The sequence below is a fragment of the Saccostrea echinata genome, unplaced genomic scaffold (genome assembly GCF_033153115.1).
Source record: "Saccostrea echinata isolate AGI-Se365-2 ecotype Australia unplaced genomic scaffold, CSIRO_AGI_Sech_v1 ptg000009l, whole genome shotgun sequence".
NCBI lineage: Eukaryota > Metazoa > Mollusca > Bivalvia > Ostreida > Ostreidae > Saccostrea > Saccostrea echinata.
In genome coordinates, this window is record NW_026889758.1 from 49,973,854 (window position 1) to 49,992,330 (window position 18,477).

General features: G+C 32.2%; 1 protein-coding gene across 1 annotated transcript; it reads left to right on the forward strand.

The window, feature by feature from the left end:
- Window positions 1–14,424: 14,424 nt before the first annotated feature.
- On the forward strand, window positions 14,425–17,258 carry LOC133182831 (uncharacterized). Its single transcript, XM_061317676.1, has 5 exons — window positions 14,425–14,611; window positions 14,711–14,793; window positions 15,024–15,215; window positions 16,323–16,428; window positions 16,865–17,258. Exons 1-5 carry the CDS (start codon window positions 14,425–14,427, stop codon window positions 17,068–17,070), a joined length of 774 nt encoding a protein of 257 aa, XP_061173660.1. The 3' UTR covers window positions 17,071–17,258.
- The last annotated feature ends 1,219 nt before the right edge of the window (window positions 17,259–18,477 follow it).

The following is an 18,477-nucleotide window of genomic DNA, read 5'->3' on the forward strand; positions in this document are numbered from 1 at the left end:
CTCGTCAAAGATTTTAATTTTAAATATCTTGTTACAAGACAAACATTGTGCATGCTTTACATCACTGCTAAACCACTCATGATAGAAAGATACTGTCATTATTTTGTCATTATTGCTATTTTTGATAACCTTGATTTGTTTTCAATAAATAAGTCACCCTTGTATTTCAGAAAACTCATATGCCAAGCTATATATGCTAAATATTAGTCCCCTATCTCATATATCTAAAGACTGAGACAGACGGGCACAAACAGATAGACCTCGGGGGTATTGGTTCTGTTATGTAGACTACAATAAAACATTGCTTGAATAAATTAAACATTTGAAAATGGATGAAAATAATATGATTACATTTCGATGTAACTTTGGTATTGAAGTATGAAAAGTTATGTAGGTTACAACTTAAGTATTTAAGATCATCAACTGTACATAGATCTTTATATTGCTTAGAAGGTAAATAATGAATTCAATAAATTTGATTAAGCAGTTTATGTGTGTTACATCCGTTATTTTTTAATTATTGCTGTATATGAGGCAAAAAAAATACTACTTTAGGGTGTTAATGAAATGCGAAGATAATGAACAGCAATCATGCTCAAAAATCTAATTAAACAATACAAATTGTGAGTAGAGTTAACAAAGGCCTCTAAGAACATCAGAAGTAGTGTGAGCAGAGTTAACAAAGGCTTAAACAATACAAATTGTGAGTAGAGTTAACAAAGGCCTCTAAGAACATCAGAAGTAGTGTGAGCAGAGTTAACAAAGGCTTAAACAATACAAATTGTGAGTAGAGTTAACAAAGGCCTCTAAGAACATCAGAAGTAGTGTGAGCAGAGTTAACAAAGGCTTAAACAATACAAATTGTGAGTAGAGTAAACAAAGGCTTAAACAATACAAATTGTGAGCAGAGTTAACAAAGGCTTAAACAATACAAATTGTGAGTAGAGTAAACAAAGGCTTAAACAATACAAATTGTGAGTAGAGTAAACAAAGGCTTAAACAATACAAATTGTGAGTAGAGTAAACAAAGGCTTAAACAATACAAATTGTGGGTAGAGTAAACAAAGGCTTAAACAATACAAATTGTGAGTAGAGTAAACAAAGGCTTAAACAATACAAATTGTGAGTAGAGTAAACAAAGGCTTAAACAATACAAATTGTGAGTAGAGTAAACAAAGGCTTAAACAATACAAATTGTGAGTAGAGTAAACAAAGGCTTAAACAATACAAATTGTGAGTAGAGTAAACAAAGGCTTAAACAATACAAATTGTGGGTAGAGTAAACAAAGGCTTAAACAATACAAATTGTGAGTAGAGTAAACAAAGGCTTAAACAATACAAATTGTGAGTAGAGTAAACAAAGGCTTAAACAATACAAATTGTGGGTAGAGTAAACAAAGGCTTAAACAATACAAATTGTGAGTAGAGTAAACAAAGGCTTAAACAATACAAATTGTGAGTAGAGTAAACAAAGGCTTAAACAATACAAATTGTGAGTAGAGTAAACAAAGGCTTAAACAATACAAATTGTGAGTAGAGTAAACAAAGGCTTAAACAATACAAATTGTGAGTAGAGTAAACAAAGGCTTAAACAATACAAATTGTGAGTAGAGTAAACAAAGGCTTAAACAATACAAATTGTGAGTAGAGTAAACAAAGGCTTAAACAATACAAATTGTGAGTAGAGTTAACAAAGGCTTAAACAATACAAATTGTGAGCAGAGTAAACAAAGGCCTCTGAGAACATCAGACGTAGGATTATGGTGCCATTGAAGAGTAAGAATCTCCTGTCTATAAGTCACACCCGCTGTTTGCTCCTTGTCCTGAGCGGGTGAATGATCCGTAGACAATTCAGTCTGAAAATAATAGCCTTATAATTTATAAGAGGAATGTCAGTTTACATTCGACCTAATATCAGATTGTTTTTGCAAACAAAGACCCTGTGTAGACCCCAGGGTTTGCAAAATGTTGACTTTCGTTGGATTTTTGATAGCCTTGTATAATTATTTTATTTGTCAGTGACAGGTTCCGTCCTAGAAAACTGTATGTAGAACATGTTCTTGGTTATTGAATCAATTGGGAGACATAAACCCCAGGAGGTGATGATGGTATATTGCTATATAAGTATGGGAAGTTGACGATGGAAAAGTTGAAATCATCACGTTTATAATAAAGCTTGTTGTTCAGTGTCTTTGCCAGTTAGACATCCAAATATGAAACATCTGTCAGACTCATGTTTTTTTGTAGGATTATGAATGAAATATAAATGCCATTTTCATTGCACATCTATAGGACACCAGAAATCATATTCTAAAACAAGATAAGATGATTTGAATAGTGTAAAATGTAAGTGGAATTCTGGAAAACATGGTTTTTGCAGAAATACGATGTTTTCATCCCTAATTGGTCTTTGTATAAAAACAAAATTTCTGAACTCATATTCGCACTATTCAGGATACCACACTTGGCTTATGCGTAAAATTTAAGAATAGTTATTGGAATCAGGTTTTTGTAGAAAAACGGGAGATTTGCAACCATCCTTTGATCCCGGGTGAAAATGAAATCTCTGAAACCTTATTGCACATGTTCAGGACACAAAATCAGATTCCAAAAAGAAGAATTGGCTACTGCCTAAAATGTAAGGGGACTTTGGGGAAGAAGATAATTTGACAAACGGGCAGAGAGACCGGGAAAACAACAATATACCAAACTTTCTTTTGAAAATTCGGGTAAAATAAAAATGAATAATAGAAATCGAATTTTTCTCAAATTGTTCTTTTGTCAACAGAATTTCAGTGACTGCTTTTTAATTAGAGTGTTTCAAGGAACGTCTTACTTTATAGCATCATTAAAGATTTATAAAAACTAAAGGTGGTCAATTATTTATTTTGCTACTAGCATTATAGCAAAGAACATTTTAACAAAGAAAAAAATCCACAAATAGTAAGACCGTTAGAATAACATTTATCATATAAAGTCTGATAACCAATAAAAATAATTTCCCAACCCTCAAGTAAGTGAATATTGAAATTCTTATTTAAAAATTATTATTAATCATTTTAGAAAAAAAACTATTAGCTTTTCTTTACTGTAATTATCAATCTACAGCAATCCTTTTGGTTTAATGATCCTGATATATTTTCATAGCATTTTTTCAGTTTGTGTGGTAAGTGTATAGTATATGATTTCAAAGTATAGTGTTATGAGTTCATAAACTTGTGATACGAATGCTAGTTATCAAAACCTTGCCTCTCAAAAAAAAAAAAAAAAAAAAAAAAAAAAAAAAAAAAAAAAAAAAAAAAACAGAAGTTAAATTAATCATCCGGAGTATTTTTGCAAAAAAGGTTAAGGTCAAGTGGATTGTACGCTGTTTTTTTAAATATGTTTTATGGCAAACAGTGCACATGCTAAACAGCATAGACTTATCTCGTAAATGCTGTATATCGACACATTGAACTATTTACTTAGACAGACAAACACCGGGTGAAGTGATTTACTCTGCAGGCGACACAAAACTAGAGTAGATGCTGTTATAAGACACATTTACCCAAATTTTCGTCCTGGAGGCCAATTTGGGCATATATTATTTTTAACATAGAAAGTTTCTTTCCAAAACTCTTTAAACAGAATTTATGTCTCATGAAATTCTTTTCTCTCAGATTGTAACGAATCAATTGTATAAATACTAACAAAAGAGGCCCATGGGCCACATGCTTACCTAATCCTTTTATGCTGCCTTTTCTTTGTGTTATTATCATGTATCTTCATGTAATTAAATCTTCACTTGTAACTTATCTAAAGGGAAATACTTTTAAAGAGATTTTTGTCATTATGACGTTACTTCTAGGCAATTATTTTCAGTTCATATCTTTTTAACCATTCCCTTGCTTTTTTAAAAAATAATATTTGCTGTCATTTTGCTATAATCATCTTGTTTCGAGTTGTAGGAAATAAAATTATTTAAAATTTGTCCGACAGTTACTTTGAAATTCATTCCTTTTTGTGTCGCCTGCAGAGCAGAGCGGCACTAAGGGATCACATTACCCGGCTTCTGCCTGTCTCTCTGTCTCTGTCACACCCTATATCTCAAGAACTGTAAGAGGTATGGATTTGATATTTTGCACATATATTTCTTGGCACTATGGTTTTTGTAAATTACCATGGTTACTGACCTCGTGACCTTTGACCTTTGATCTACTTTTCAAAATAGTTCACAGTCCCGATAAACAGCACTTTGCAAAAATATCTCGGGCAGTTTAATTAAACTTATGACTTTTGAATTTTGAGAGGCAGAGTTTAGATAATTAGCATTAATACACGTTTATGAGCTCATGATACCGTATGACATTCAGTTACTACACAAACATATATTTAGATACCTCGGGATCTGTATTCCAAAACGGATCGTTTAGACTTAGAATTGCAGTAAAGACAGACTGAAATATCTTGGAATGATTATACAGGCCCCGATCTGGCAAAGACATACTGAAATCTGTTTTGTAGGATTGTTGGAAACACGTATTAATAAAATGACAAATATTCATTTCTAATAATATCAATTTAATTATTTCAATGTAATTTTTCATTTGAGGGTTATTGAACCATATTTTCTTTGATTGTCAGATTCTGTCGCAGTCCTATACTATCCACGGATCCATTTTTTCTTTGCAGGGAAATGCATGAACTATAAGTCTATTATGCTTATAGTAAATAAAAAGCTGACCACCCTTAGATTTATTTACACCTTAAATAAAGCTACAAAGCAGGCGACACATGCGTTCCTTGGAACACTCTAGTTACGTAATTCTTATGTATCATCGATTCAAAATCGGTGTCGAAGAGTAATGTCATATCAAGTCTGTGCATTCTTACTGTCAGCGATAAATGAGACACACTGTCGTGTTTATTTTAATATTTTATAAAGTATTCCATATAGCTGAATGAAATTTTAGGACAAGAGTCAAAATAGTTAGAGGTATTGGTTTTTATAAAATTGTTGAAAACGTCCGATCATTAAAGATTTTAGAGCAGATGTGACATTACTTTTGGATGTATGTGCAGAAGAAATTTTTCCAAAAATGTTATAGTTAGTGTAAAAATTTACACGCAATACGGGAATACCGGTGTTGTAGAGTAGGATTTCCCCCATAGCCAGCTTTATCCCCGGAATCTGTACTCTAGAGTAGGGTATTCCCCCCAAGGGAAATCTCACTCTAGAGCCAAATTTCCCCCTCTTTCTTTCTCAGAGAAGGATTTCCCCTCTTTTATCAATGCTTAAATCATATAGACAATGTTTGGCTAAACGTTAATATGAAAGTCAACTGATTCTTTTATGGAAATATGAGTGTTTCGACTCAAGAATTGTCGAATTTAGTATGAAATCTTAAACTATGTAGTTCAAATTATTGAGTCAACAGGAGGAAAAAACCTTTAATATGAAGTTCCCTTTTGTTTCTTTGAATACAGTTAAATGAGCTAGGTTCACTTTATGCATAAAATGGCCCTGGCCTTATATCAATTAATTGACTATCACCCTCTGTCCCTTTTCATATATCAAAATAAAGTAGAGACTTAGTGCTTTCATTTCCTTTAATAAAATTTCTTTTTGAGAATCCAGGTATTGGAAAACAGGCTTTGAGAAAATGGAATGTTCTGGAATTTTACAGAAAACATGCGTATTTGACTACCATCAGCAAAGAATTAAAATATGAGCACAGTCCACGATTCAAAAATTAAAACATGTTTTGTGATCTTCAGAAATAGATCTTTCATTATGTAATTGCATATTTTGGATCAGAGGTTGTGCTCTACATGAAATATTGAAAAAATATCTCAACTTTTGGCCATTTTTAAGGGAATTTACAGGATATGGGAAAAATGACGCATTTTATGACGTCATAATGCATTGACTAGAGAGAAAATTACGTCATGTTCAATAGATACACGGTCACCAAGGGTCCAAGTTATAAATACTGCATTTTCAACCAAAACTGAGCAGTTTTGATTTTTCAGAAATTCTCAGGGCCAAAAAAAGGCCCTAAGTGGCTCCTGCTCTTTGTGCAACCGATTACATTGTACATGCACCATTTTTTTTAGAAACGAGCTTTGACCAGATGAAAAGAATTTTGAAGACGGAACACTTGTAACAATTTGTCGCCTCCTCCCCCTCATACATAAGTACAGCCATGATATTTGATGGGGAGAAAATTGGCTCTGGGGAAATCGCACTCTATAACTATTCCACAGAGTAGGATTTCCCCCCGAAAAATTGAATCTGGTGTGGGATTTCCGTAAGGGAAAGTCCTACTCTAGAGTCATCTTTCCATGAGGGAAATCATACTCTAGAGCCTATTTTCCGGGGAGGGGGAATCCTACTCTAGAGCCAGTTTTCCGGGGAGGAGGGGGAGATTTAAGAGGGGAAAGCCTACTCTACAAGACCGGTATTGCTGTTATCCTGGTCCGTACTTTATGCTGCTCATTTACGCTTAACTTCAGTTAAGTTGTGCCAATGTCTATGAAAAAAAGTACAAAACTAATATTTCATACCTTATAATAAAATATTTTTGGTTGTTATCTAATCGTGAACTCTTGGTGAAAAAATATTAGATTTAATCGCTTACAGAGAGTTTCGGCCCTTGAAACAATTAAAAATGATTCAAATATAAATTGACGAAAGTAACGAATATCACAATGTGAATGAATTTTTGGCTATTAGAATTATCCATTGGCTTCTTAAAGAAGTATGAAAAATTTAATGATTTGCATAATTAATAAATTCGACTCAATGATATGTATTCGATAAATCTTCTTTAACAGTAATTAAAGGTAGACAGATATGATAACCTAGGTCACCAAAAAAATTTGGAAATTTGTAATGCTACTGACACTAATTTTCTTTTTATTAAATGCAGAAGACAGAAAATACATAATTTCTACCAAAACAATTTATTTTAATTAAAAGAATTATAGATGTATCATAAGTAAATCATCAAAGTTTATAGAGTTTCCTACATGGCAATAGAATTTTGCAACAGACTGGTCTAGAGTAGCCAATTCATCTTTTGGATAGGCTTTGTGGCATCCTATAGATGAAAAATAAGGTTTAAAATATTATTTTACTTTCAGGGACTTTTTTGGACCAAAAATTGATATTCTTTCACAAGAGGCCAAAGGGCCTTAATGGTCACTAATATCAAAAGTTTTTTCTGGCTATATCCACTTTGAGCCCACCTGGAATTGGCTAAATAGACTTATATCACATACATTTTACAGTTTGATGAGAATTATGTAATCGTTATCAAATCCATGCACCTTGTCCCCTATAAAATGATGAGTAACTGAAATAAATATTATATAATAAATTGCAATACATGACACCCTCAAAACTATTCTAAAGATTTTTTTCCTATTCCTGCATAAAATTTGTTCTCCCGTTGTGCTCCTTGCCCACCCCCTATGTTGATTGGGAAAAAAATTGAATTCGCATTACCTGAGGATTTATGCTGGCATATCATGACCCACCATAAATCCTCTGTTCTACACGAGCAAAAGTTGATGATTTTCCAAGTAAATATTCCCCATGAAAATATTTTTATCCCTTATTGTGGCCCCATTCCCAGGGTCATGAAACTCAATCTGGCATTCTGGACTACCCGAGGATGCTTCTATATAAATTAGCTGTGTCTGTGGCTCGCTGGTCTGAAAATATTCGGATGGATGACCAGAGAGCTACAGTGCTACCCATTGAAAAAAAAGTGTATAATTATTACGCACAAAAAATGCGCTGTTTCTCGATTCATTTCCCCCAGGGGTGATAATTTGAACAAACATGAATCTAGACTACCTGAGGATGCTTCCATTTAAATATGACCATCTATGGCTCTGATGTTCTTCAGAAGAAGATTTTTAAAAAAAATTTCCTATATACACATGTATTCCTATGTAAAACTTTGAACCCCCAATGTGGTCCCACCCTTCCCAGGAGGTCATGATTTGAACAAACATGAATTTACACTACCTGAGGATACTTCCATATATACATGACCATCTATGACTTTGCTGTTCTTGAGAAGAAAATTTTTACAGATTTTACTAAATAAATTTCGACGTAAAACTTTGATCCCCCATTGTGGCCACACCCCATCCGTAGGGGTCGTGATTTGGACAAACATGAATCCTAACTCAGGAAGCTTCCATATTATCAGTTTCATTTCTTCTTGCCCCAAGTGGTTTGTGAGAAGAAGATGTTTTTAATGACCCCACCCTTTTTACATTTTCTTGATTATCTCCCCTTTGAAGGGAGCACTGCCCTTCATTTGAATAAATCTAAATTCCCTTTAGCCAAGGATACTTTGAGGCAAGTTTGATTGGTCCAGTGGTTCCTGAAAAGTTAACAAATATGAAAAGTTTACACATTACGCACACCCGAACGACGAAGGACGAAAACAGATAGCAACAGGTCACCTGAGTGACTCAGGTGTCCTAAAAACTATGTTCCCATAGCCCACCTCACATTTTAAGCAGTACTTAGCCAAATCATATTTTGGAATATGACTGGTGGTGTCTTGTACCTCTGCAATAAGGTTCCGGTATTTTTGTTCACATCCGAGGGGCAAATGGGGTTGAAAAATGTTTAAAGATGTTTATCTACTAAAATCTTGTTATACGAGGGGCATTTGAAAAGTTCTAAGAACTGTTTGATAAAATATTAACCGTTTAGAGGGAAATTATTGAGTTTGATATCATTGGAAAGGTCAGAAAAATATACACTTATTTTGAGGTCACTTTGTAATTTTTATGACGTAATAACTCCGAAATGACGTCAGAATCTCGTGTGTTTAGCATACTGACCATAAAAATGACGTAACAAGAGACACCATTTCAGCAAATGAAAATTTTAAAGTCAATTTTTGCTAATTACTCGGATGCACACTACAGATACAAATGCCAGTTGGGAGAATGTTTATATAGACTACAGTCTATCATATTGTGTTTTATTTGGGAGATCCTATAGTTCTGAGGTGGTTTAAGTATGTGTCAAACATATGTTTTTATGCATGCTTTTATCGAATCTCGCTCAAAATATTGCGTAAAAAAGACTTAGCTGTGAGAAAATGACAAAGTTGACAATCAAAGGAGAATATCATATCTTATTTTTTGGAATATTATTTGTGGCATCCTAGAGATCTGGAATAATTTTTGGGAATATTTATTTTCATCCTGAGGGCAAATTAGGTACAGAAAATTTTAAACGCCCCTTTTTATGCAAAAAAAAAATGTCAAATCCCTTTCCTCTCATTTATTTTGGCTCTGTTTGATTTTCATTAACCATTTAATCACAAATTAGAATCGAAAATGGTCATTTAGTAATTAAATGACGTAATACGAGAACAAAAAACTAGCTACAAAATCATAAACCGGATGTATATTAAAATGTAATACGAGAACAAAAAACTAGCTACAAAAACATAAGCCGGATGTATATTAAAATCATACATTGTCATATCCGAGTCACCTTGTAAAAATCATTATGCCAACATGAACACACATTACATAATATATTGAACGTATCAAGGGTCAATGTCCATAAGTCTTGTCTTTTTCACTTGTTTCAACCAATTCCTATCTGGCTGTAGCTGTTCATTTCCACGCACATCTTGAAGAGTCCTTTTCCACTTGTTTCCACCAATTCCTATCTGACTGTAGCTGCTCATTTCCTTTTCCACTTGTTTCCACCAATTCCTATCTGACTGTAGCTGCTCATTTCCACATCCTGGAGGGTCAATCTCCATCAGTCTTGTCTTTTCCACTTGTTTCCACCAATTCATGTCTGGCTGTAGCTGCTCATTTCCACATTTTGGAGAGTCAAAGTCCATCAGTCTTTTCTTTTCCAGGTTTTTCCACCAATTCTGATCTGATAGTATCTGCTCATTTCCACATCTTGGAGGGGCAGCTAGGTTAAGGACACCCATATTCCACATCCACCTGTTCAGAGTTAAAACAAACGAAACAAAATGATAAATACAATGGTCCTTTTTTTAACACTCACTTTTATTTTCCATAGATATTGTAAATATAAAATGATGTGCAACTTATACTGCCTAAATTACATACATTAACTGAATATAGAATAAAAGCTAATGATTACGCTGTACTGTATAGCATCACTAACTAGTTTGACATGATCTTGCTGTACCTAGATGAAACCACTGACTATAGTTTGGCATATTTTCTCTGTAGAGTGGGACGGATCAAGCTATTATTATAAGTATCAGAATTAAAATGAAAGAAGCATGAGATGATCAAAATAGACATTTTCATGAATAAATTAATCGATATCGATGTTTTTGAAAATCAAAGGTGGAGGACCAAAAATTTGGTGGATTCGACTGGTCGATATTATGAAGATATTATTGTATAAACTTAATATTGCCACAGTATTACTTTATATTAATACCCTCCATTTTTAAAAAAAAAACCAAAAAACAAAACAAAACAAAAACAAAAAAAAAACTCCGTTTAAATCGGAATTTAGTTGTTTTTTTGTTTTTTTTTTTTATTTCAGACTGGTAATAAAATTATCATATAAAATAGCAATATTAGAACTCACGGTCCACATACATGTACTAGCCTTAGCCTTTTGTGCTCAATATATATGATACATGTATATTCATATAAAGTATTGAATAACATAATGTTTCTTTGCTTGTTACTTAGGTACGAAGGAGAGTATATTTAGAGGCAAACATTGCTTGAGAGTGTATCTGTCGTATAAGAGCATCTAATTATTTTTGCTGAAGACACGTGCATTATTTCACACAGGAAAGATGATGATGGACGGATACAGGTAAGTCACAGGAGGTCCATAAGCAAGTTTCATTCGCTCATAATGAATTACATCATTGTAGAAACCTAATCAATTTTATAACTATGCTGATTTCAACCAATTTTATCAAGACTTAGGTTGTGAGCTTGTTGTTACTTAACATTGTTATACAAATAGTTTTTTCTGGAACTGCTCTAATAAGAAAAAATAAAATTTGGTTCCCTTCTTTCGTAAGACAACTTTTTATAGGGTCATGTATATATGATATTAAGAATACATATGACCGGGCCTGGGCTGTGAATAAACTATGGTTATTTTTAGAAAGAATAACATTGAGAGTAGGACTTTCCCCTGGGAGAAAATCTCACAATAGAGCCAAAATTCCCCTCTTTCTTTTCTCAGATAGGTTTTCCTTCTTTTTTTTTTATCAATGCGTCAATCATATAGACAATATTTTGGCTAAAATTTTATATGACAATATTTTCAACTCAAAAATTTACAAATTTAGTAAAAAAAAGAAAAACTTTCAAAAAAATAGATAAAATCATTTAGTATCAACCTAAAATTTTAATTTTAACTTATTGGAAATTGTACTATTAAACTCAATCAAAATGATAACACTCAATGTCTCTCGGCAAAATTAATATCAGGCCACACTCAGTGATTTTATAATTTGTTTTCCCTCTAAAAGCCCAGTATTTTATCTCAGGACCAATCCTTTTTACAACAAGTGTGTGAGAAAAATTCTGAAATTTATGGTATTGAAACGTTCCATTGAATAGAGAAGCTCTTCGAGGAAAGACAGAAATTCAAAACCCAAAAACAAACAATACAGGAAACACTGCTTTTGCATGCCAAAACATAGATATGTCCCCTCGACCCTAGCAGTGCAGTATTAGATTTGAAAGCGGAGAACAAATAGTGCGAGATACTCTCCCAAAGGTTTGCAAAAAAATTACTAGTACCCAACTTTAATCCATATTATGTACAAATAGTTTGAAATACAATTGGAAAAAAAATCTTTGTCAGTTGTCAGTTTAAGCAAAAAACAAGCTTCGGTTATCTGTTTATAAGGAAAACAGTATGAAACATAGAATCCTTTTAAAATAAAAGTCACCTTTTTTTCTCTTGATTAATATAGTCAACATTTTGTCCAACCGAATACATTGTACCAATTGATTTTTAGAAACCATTTTGACCAGATGAAAAGTTTAGGATTTAATTCTTCAAAAGAATTGGTTGGATTATAATATTTTAGAATCCCATACCTCGATTGTTTCAATGAAAGTGGTTGCCATTTTGAAGAAGGGACACTTATTAAAATGTGCCGCCCATCCTCTCTAATACATAAGCGCAGTCATGATATTTCATTTTGGGAGAATTGGCTCGGGGGAAATCGCAGTCATAACTATTTCACAGAGTAAGATTTCCCCCTGGAAAATTGAATCTAATGTGGGATTTCTATGGGGGAAATCCTACACCAGAGCTCATTTTCCGATGGAAAATACTACTCTAGGGCCAGTTTTTCGGGGGAAAATATTTTTGAGGGGAAAACCTACTCTACAAGACTGTTCATTTCAAAAACGGATTAAAGCCAAAATTATAATGTAGTGATTTGGATGGTGGTTGTGTTTTATATTTACTACTTCATAATATTTTTTTCGCTTTCTGCTGTAATATAATGGCACCGTACTTATTTTAGAAGTAAACGTATTTTAGCACCTTAACGCTATCTGCTTCTAATCCAATAACTCCTGTACACGCTAATTCACATACCCACGTGTTAAGATTCAAATTTCAAAAGTCATTCTCTCCTTTTATTTGAAATTTATTCAACAGCTGTTTGTTTTAGATGCAATATTTAATTTGACCTTGAATATTGACAAAATTAAGAAAATTGCTGAATCAGCAAAAGATGCAAAACATGTATATTTTTAATGTCTATATTAAAACTATCTTTAGATCTGATATTTATGGGTTGGGTTGTTAAAACACTTAAAATGTATATCTTTATTATACCAATGAGGAAGAATAATTTTAAAAGTATTTACATTTCATTTCAAGCCTCTTAAGATAAGTAATTTTTCTTCCTTCTACATGAAAATTGACCATTTGCTACGGAAATGACTTTGGCCAGGTAACCATAGTATTCATAAAGCAAATTTTTTTTTTTCATTTACATATAAAAGGATCATATTGCAAAAGAAATTCTACGTGTGGAAAATCATTAAGTTCTCATTAAAACTTTTAAACCAGTTTTAACTGATTTTCACATGAACTAGTACTTTAAACCAATACATGTCGTTTTTAATTCGCTAAGAACTACGCACGCTATCTCTCGATTCCCGCCTGCATTTTACATCCATTTATTTCAAAGCTAAATGCAATTTGGCCATAAAATCTTTTTTGAATGCAAAGAAGAGTTCTATGGTAATTGATTAATAATTTTAATACCAGTTTCAAATAGTTAATTACTCATAATTCCAACTCTTTTTATAAGGGTAGTAGACAATGTTTTCCATTGAAATCGGGCTTCAAAAGGTCACTAGATTTTAAAATATTCTTGGATATGGATAATTGTCCCTTAAATCTTCTCTTATTTTTAACTCATGTAAAATTAAACATATATGATTAATAAAATACAGTGTACATTGTTTAAGTTGTAATCCCCTTTGAAATTGGAAAAAAATGCTGGTTTTTTTTTTTGTCTCTAAACACGAGGGGGGGGGGCTAAAATATTTTCCGTTTTCCATTGATTTCTATAGTGACAAACACAAGTACCAAAATCATATTTTTCTCCCTCTCTGTTTTCCCAAATAAAATATGTTTTGTGAAAACCCATAGAAATCTCTCTCTCTCTCTCTCTCTCTCTATATATATATATATATATTTATATATATGTATATAACTTTTGAAAACTGACTTGGAGGTAGGCAGCAGATTCAAGTTCAAATTTTTATTTAAGACAAAGACCCAACAGAACAATACTATCATTCGCAGTTCTTTTTGATTGCACTAATCAGATGATAACGAAGATTGCAATAAGTTTTTGAGTGCGTTTATTTATGTACGTTTAGAAATGTTCCACAGAAATCATTATAGTGAATAATGGAAACTCATAGCTTTATCAAAAGCAAAACTTGGGTACTGAGCACCATAGGACATTCATATTCTGTCTCAATTGGTCTATTTGATTGTTCCAAAACAAAAAATAAAAGCCATAAAATAATACCCTTGTATTGCTTTTTTTATTTGAATACAGAGGAATGTTATAACTGTACCGTAAAATATTTCTTTGTAGTTTCCTTCTGACACTTATAATTTCCCCTTTTGTGGATAATGTGTGGAAAGAAGGCAACAGAGAATGTACATGTACATGTATGAAAATGGCAAATTATTGTGCAAGAAATAAAGTACCTAGTAATGATTTGGAAAATCATAAAGATGCAGAGCCCATATGGAGGAAAAAAACTACCGACCAAAGCGACCGATTTGAGAATCATTTTACTGAGCTTTCAAATAATATATCCCACATCATATCAGAGAACGAGCGAAGGGAACAAGATAGAAAAAGAAAAGAAGAAACCATTGATAAGACCATGCACAACCTGATGGGCATAATTCAACAGATTCAGAAGGAGATCAGAGGAGACATGAAAAGGCTTAGGAAAGACATTGAAGAAAATTTCAATACCACTCAGCAACATTTTTCGAATGTGTCGGATAAAGTACGATTCCATACCAACATTGAAATTGACAGCATGAAAAGTTTTGTTCATGAGAAAGGTAATGATAAGAATAAATATTCAAGTGAATCTAAATTATTTTCTTTCAACTTGTCTTCATATCATGTAAAGAAAAATAACCAGATTTATTTTATTTCAGTCTTCTACATATCTGTGGTATTTGTAATGGTATTGATTATGATTGTTTTCCGATGTTTTTGCAAGCGACCGTCAAAGAATTTGGTATGTGTATAACATAAAAAGAACCATTTAATAAGATAAAAGTTAGAGAAATATAAAGAAATTTAATGTCATATCAGGCATTCTGGGTATTCTTAGTAACAGAAAGATAAAAGTCTCTAACAATAGACACACTTTCATGAAATAACCAGTTCTATTAAATATATTCTGACTCGAGTACATCTTTTATGCGAGCAGACATTCAAATTAAAGTTTCATTTGTATCTTTACAGCAGCAAGCACCGTTGAGAGACGACGCAAAGAAACTTTCATATTTTGAAAATAATGTTGCTGTTGTTAGTTTTTCGGAACACAATGCAAACCTTCATCTAAAGATCGCAAAATCTGTGACAGAAGATTTCAAATGCAATCAAATCATTCTGGGTGGAGTGAGAAATTTATCTGGTCTACAATTAACTTCAAAGGTGCGTGCATCTTATTTAACAAATCTTCTTAATGCTCAGCTAAAATATTCATGTTAAATCTAGTGTATTAAAATATAGTACATACTCAGGTATATATGTTTATTCGGTGTATTTTTCTTTGTTGATATCCATTGGAAATCTAAAACATTCAACCACCTTTGAACTCACTCTAAACCTTTTCATAGGACTAGAACACATAATAAGAACTACATCCCTTAAAATACATTGGGAACACCATAGAATATAATTATTGATTTTGCTCACATTTTAATTGAAAACAAGTCATTGTGAAAAAAATTAACCATTTTAAGTTAAATTTTTTATCAATTTATTTATTTTTTTCCACACAACATTCATTTACGTTTTCCTGTCAAAATTCAAAACGGCTCTTCGGTCTATTACCTACACCAGTTCTGAAAGGCGTTGATTCATCATTCCTCTGCTCACTCATATAAAACATTTCCATTACGCTTATGATTTTCCAAAAGAAATCTTGTTTATAAATTATAATTTCAGCATACCTTGCGGGCAAAATTTTACAGAAATGGCTTGTTAACTTGACAGTTTTTTAAAGGAATAATTATTGTCATTTATAACAGTTAAAGTTATCCCTCTTATCAGAGTATCAATGGACCTTAAATCTAAAATAAAGACAAATGAAACTAACAGGTTAAAAGATCACAGAACGTAGATATAAAACTGAATTATTACTTTGGATGTTGTCGGTCGTATAACACAACACCTGGCTGTGCCGACAAATTATTATACCGCGTTAATACGTGGTATTCAATTTGTCGGCACGGCCGCCAGGTGCTGTTATACAAACAGCGACATAAAAAATGAAATATATGGAGATAACGAACAGTATTCAAGCTCAAAAGTCCATTATACAATACAAAATAGGAGCAGAGCAAACACGGACCTCCAAACATCAGAGGTGGGATCAGGTGCCATGGAGGAGTGAGCATCCCCTGCCGACCGGTCACACCCGCCGTGTGCTCCTTGTCATGATCGGGAAATAATTCAATGCTTAAATAAAGTGATACAATTGAAAATGTCATATTTTTTCTTTCTTTTTTATTTTGACCCGTTTTTTATCATCAATAGGTTTGCTTCGTATTTGTGGATAAAAATGAGAGGAATATCATTCTGGAAACAGACAATGATGTCTCACAGACAAAGTCTGATTTCGTCCAATCTATCATCAAACAAGGTGAACAAGATTTAGTTAATGTTCCTCTGTTTAAAATATTGTAAATATTGTGTCTGGTAAATTTATTTTCATTTCATTTTAGGTTGTGAATAAACACTTGGTTTAATTCATACATTTTCGCAACATGATTTACTAACTGAAATCGAATTTTAAAAAAAATGAACTTCATCAATTCATTAGAGATACATGTGTATAAGGGGCAAAATACATGTACATTTGTATATCGATTTACTAGCTATGAGCACAAAAAAACGCATGGGTACATGTACTTGTTGTCAAGATGGACATTAAAGTCATTAACTGTTAAAAAAGTTAGCTGTTTTTTTTTAACGACAATTTATGATCATTGAAAATGAAAAATTATATTATTTTAATTTATATACAAAAAAAATAATCTTGATTACATACATGTATATGATAATTATTTCCATTTTAGGTAACACACAAGTACTTGTTATTTATTGTCAACACGAGAATTCCAATAACCTGACGAGGCTTTGTTACCCTAACCTTGGAAACGTCCAAAACCACAAAACGCTCAGTCAGCTGAGAAAACAAAACTGTGTGCTCAGTATCGAGTCAGAATTCTCCGCCTATCAGAAGGACTACCTCAGAATTTTCCTTAACGAAACACTTACTTAATTAAACTAATAATGACTATCAAGCAGCTTCGACGTGCACAAAAGATTCTTCGAAGCTGGGAGAGATGACCGAGATGAATATCTGATAGTTATCTATTTAAAGAAAAATAATATTATAGTCTATGGGTAGCTTTAAAATCCTTACTTCAATAGAGTTGTTTGTTTTGTTCCATTAGTCTACACACAAATTTTTCAAAGATTTTAATGTAATTATGGGTAAAATAACGTGTTTTGAGGCACAGAATATTTAATTCGAGTGTTTACTCTTAATACTCTTAATATGGATATACTGCTGTGATTAATAAATTAAAATTTAACTAAATTATGATTAGTTTTTAGATTAACTTTCTTATATTACGATATTAGTAGTGTCATATCGACAGTGAATCATCAAATATCAATGTTTCTTTCAACGACTGTAATCAAGGTAAGTTTGTATTAATAGTCGCTTTAACGTTGTTTAATTCACTTATTACAAGAAATTGCAAACCGTAGACTAGTGTGTGATTTAGAAGAGCACTACAGTGACTACCTAAGTGAATGCAGTCTTGATTTGTTTTTATGTCCTCTTTTAAAGGAAAAAAAACGAGCTATATTGTAAGTGAAATTTTAATTTACAAAATTCAGTGTTAATTTTTATATAAACTGTGCCAATCTTCAACACCAAGTCCAAATAGCAGGGATGGGGTAATCGTAATCGAGTAATCGTAATCGATTGTAATGAAAACTTTTTTTCAAGTAATCGACAGTAATCTGTAATCGAAGAGATTTTCGATTACTTGTAATCGTAATTTAATCGATTACAGCTAAAAATTTCAATGTAATTATAATTACTTTTTCGATTACTTTCGATTATTTTATACATAAATGGGTGTTATTTTGGAGAATTATTTCCAGTCAGTCACACATAAATATCAAGTATAAACCACCTAGTGTAATGTTTGGATTTCCTAACTTTTATTATCATAAGTTTAATAATGTTCTCAATAAAATTTGCATTAATGACCTTTTGGTCTAGTATTAAATAATTCAGAAGTGTATTTCAACCCTTTAATAATAAAATATACAGATTTTTCGTGTGCATTTTACATTTGACCAACTGTCCTCTTGCTGCATGTCCTTTTTCATATTTTCAGATGTTGAAAAACTTTGTCTTTATTGTAATAGAAAATTATAAATAGCAAAAACAGATTTAAAAGCTGTATTAAATATAAATAATTTGGTAAATAAACTACATTGTACTCGAAAAAATAAGAAGATGGAAATACTTGTCCATATCTGAAAATGTTTAAACAACTTCAAACTTGTTTTAGTAACTTTAAAAAATTTGCAAAATCATTCTCATGTTTTCATTCAAAATTGTAAGGTTGCTTTTATATCAGTAAGAGGTTATAAGTGTCTGTAAGAG

Bases quoted from the DNA above. Each gene is read 5' to 3' on its own strand.
- LOC133182831 (XM_061317676.1), top strand. From the start codon at position 14,425: ATGCACAACCTGATGGGCATAATTCAACAGATTCAGAAGGAGATCAGA. The intron at 14,612-14,710 runs GTAATGATAAGA...ATTTTATTTCAG, and splicing joins AAGTTTTGTTCATGAGAAAG to TCTTCTACATATCTGTGGTA. The intron at 16,429-16,864 runs GTGAACAAGATT...TTTCCATTTTAG, and splicing joins CCAATCTATCATCAAACAAG to GTAACACACAAGTACTTGTT.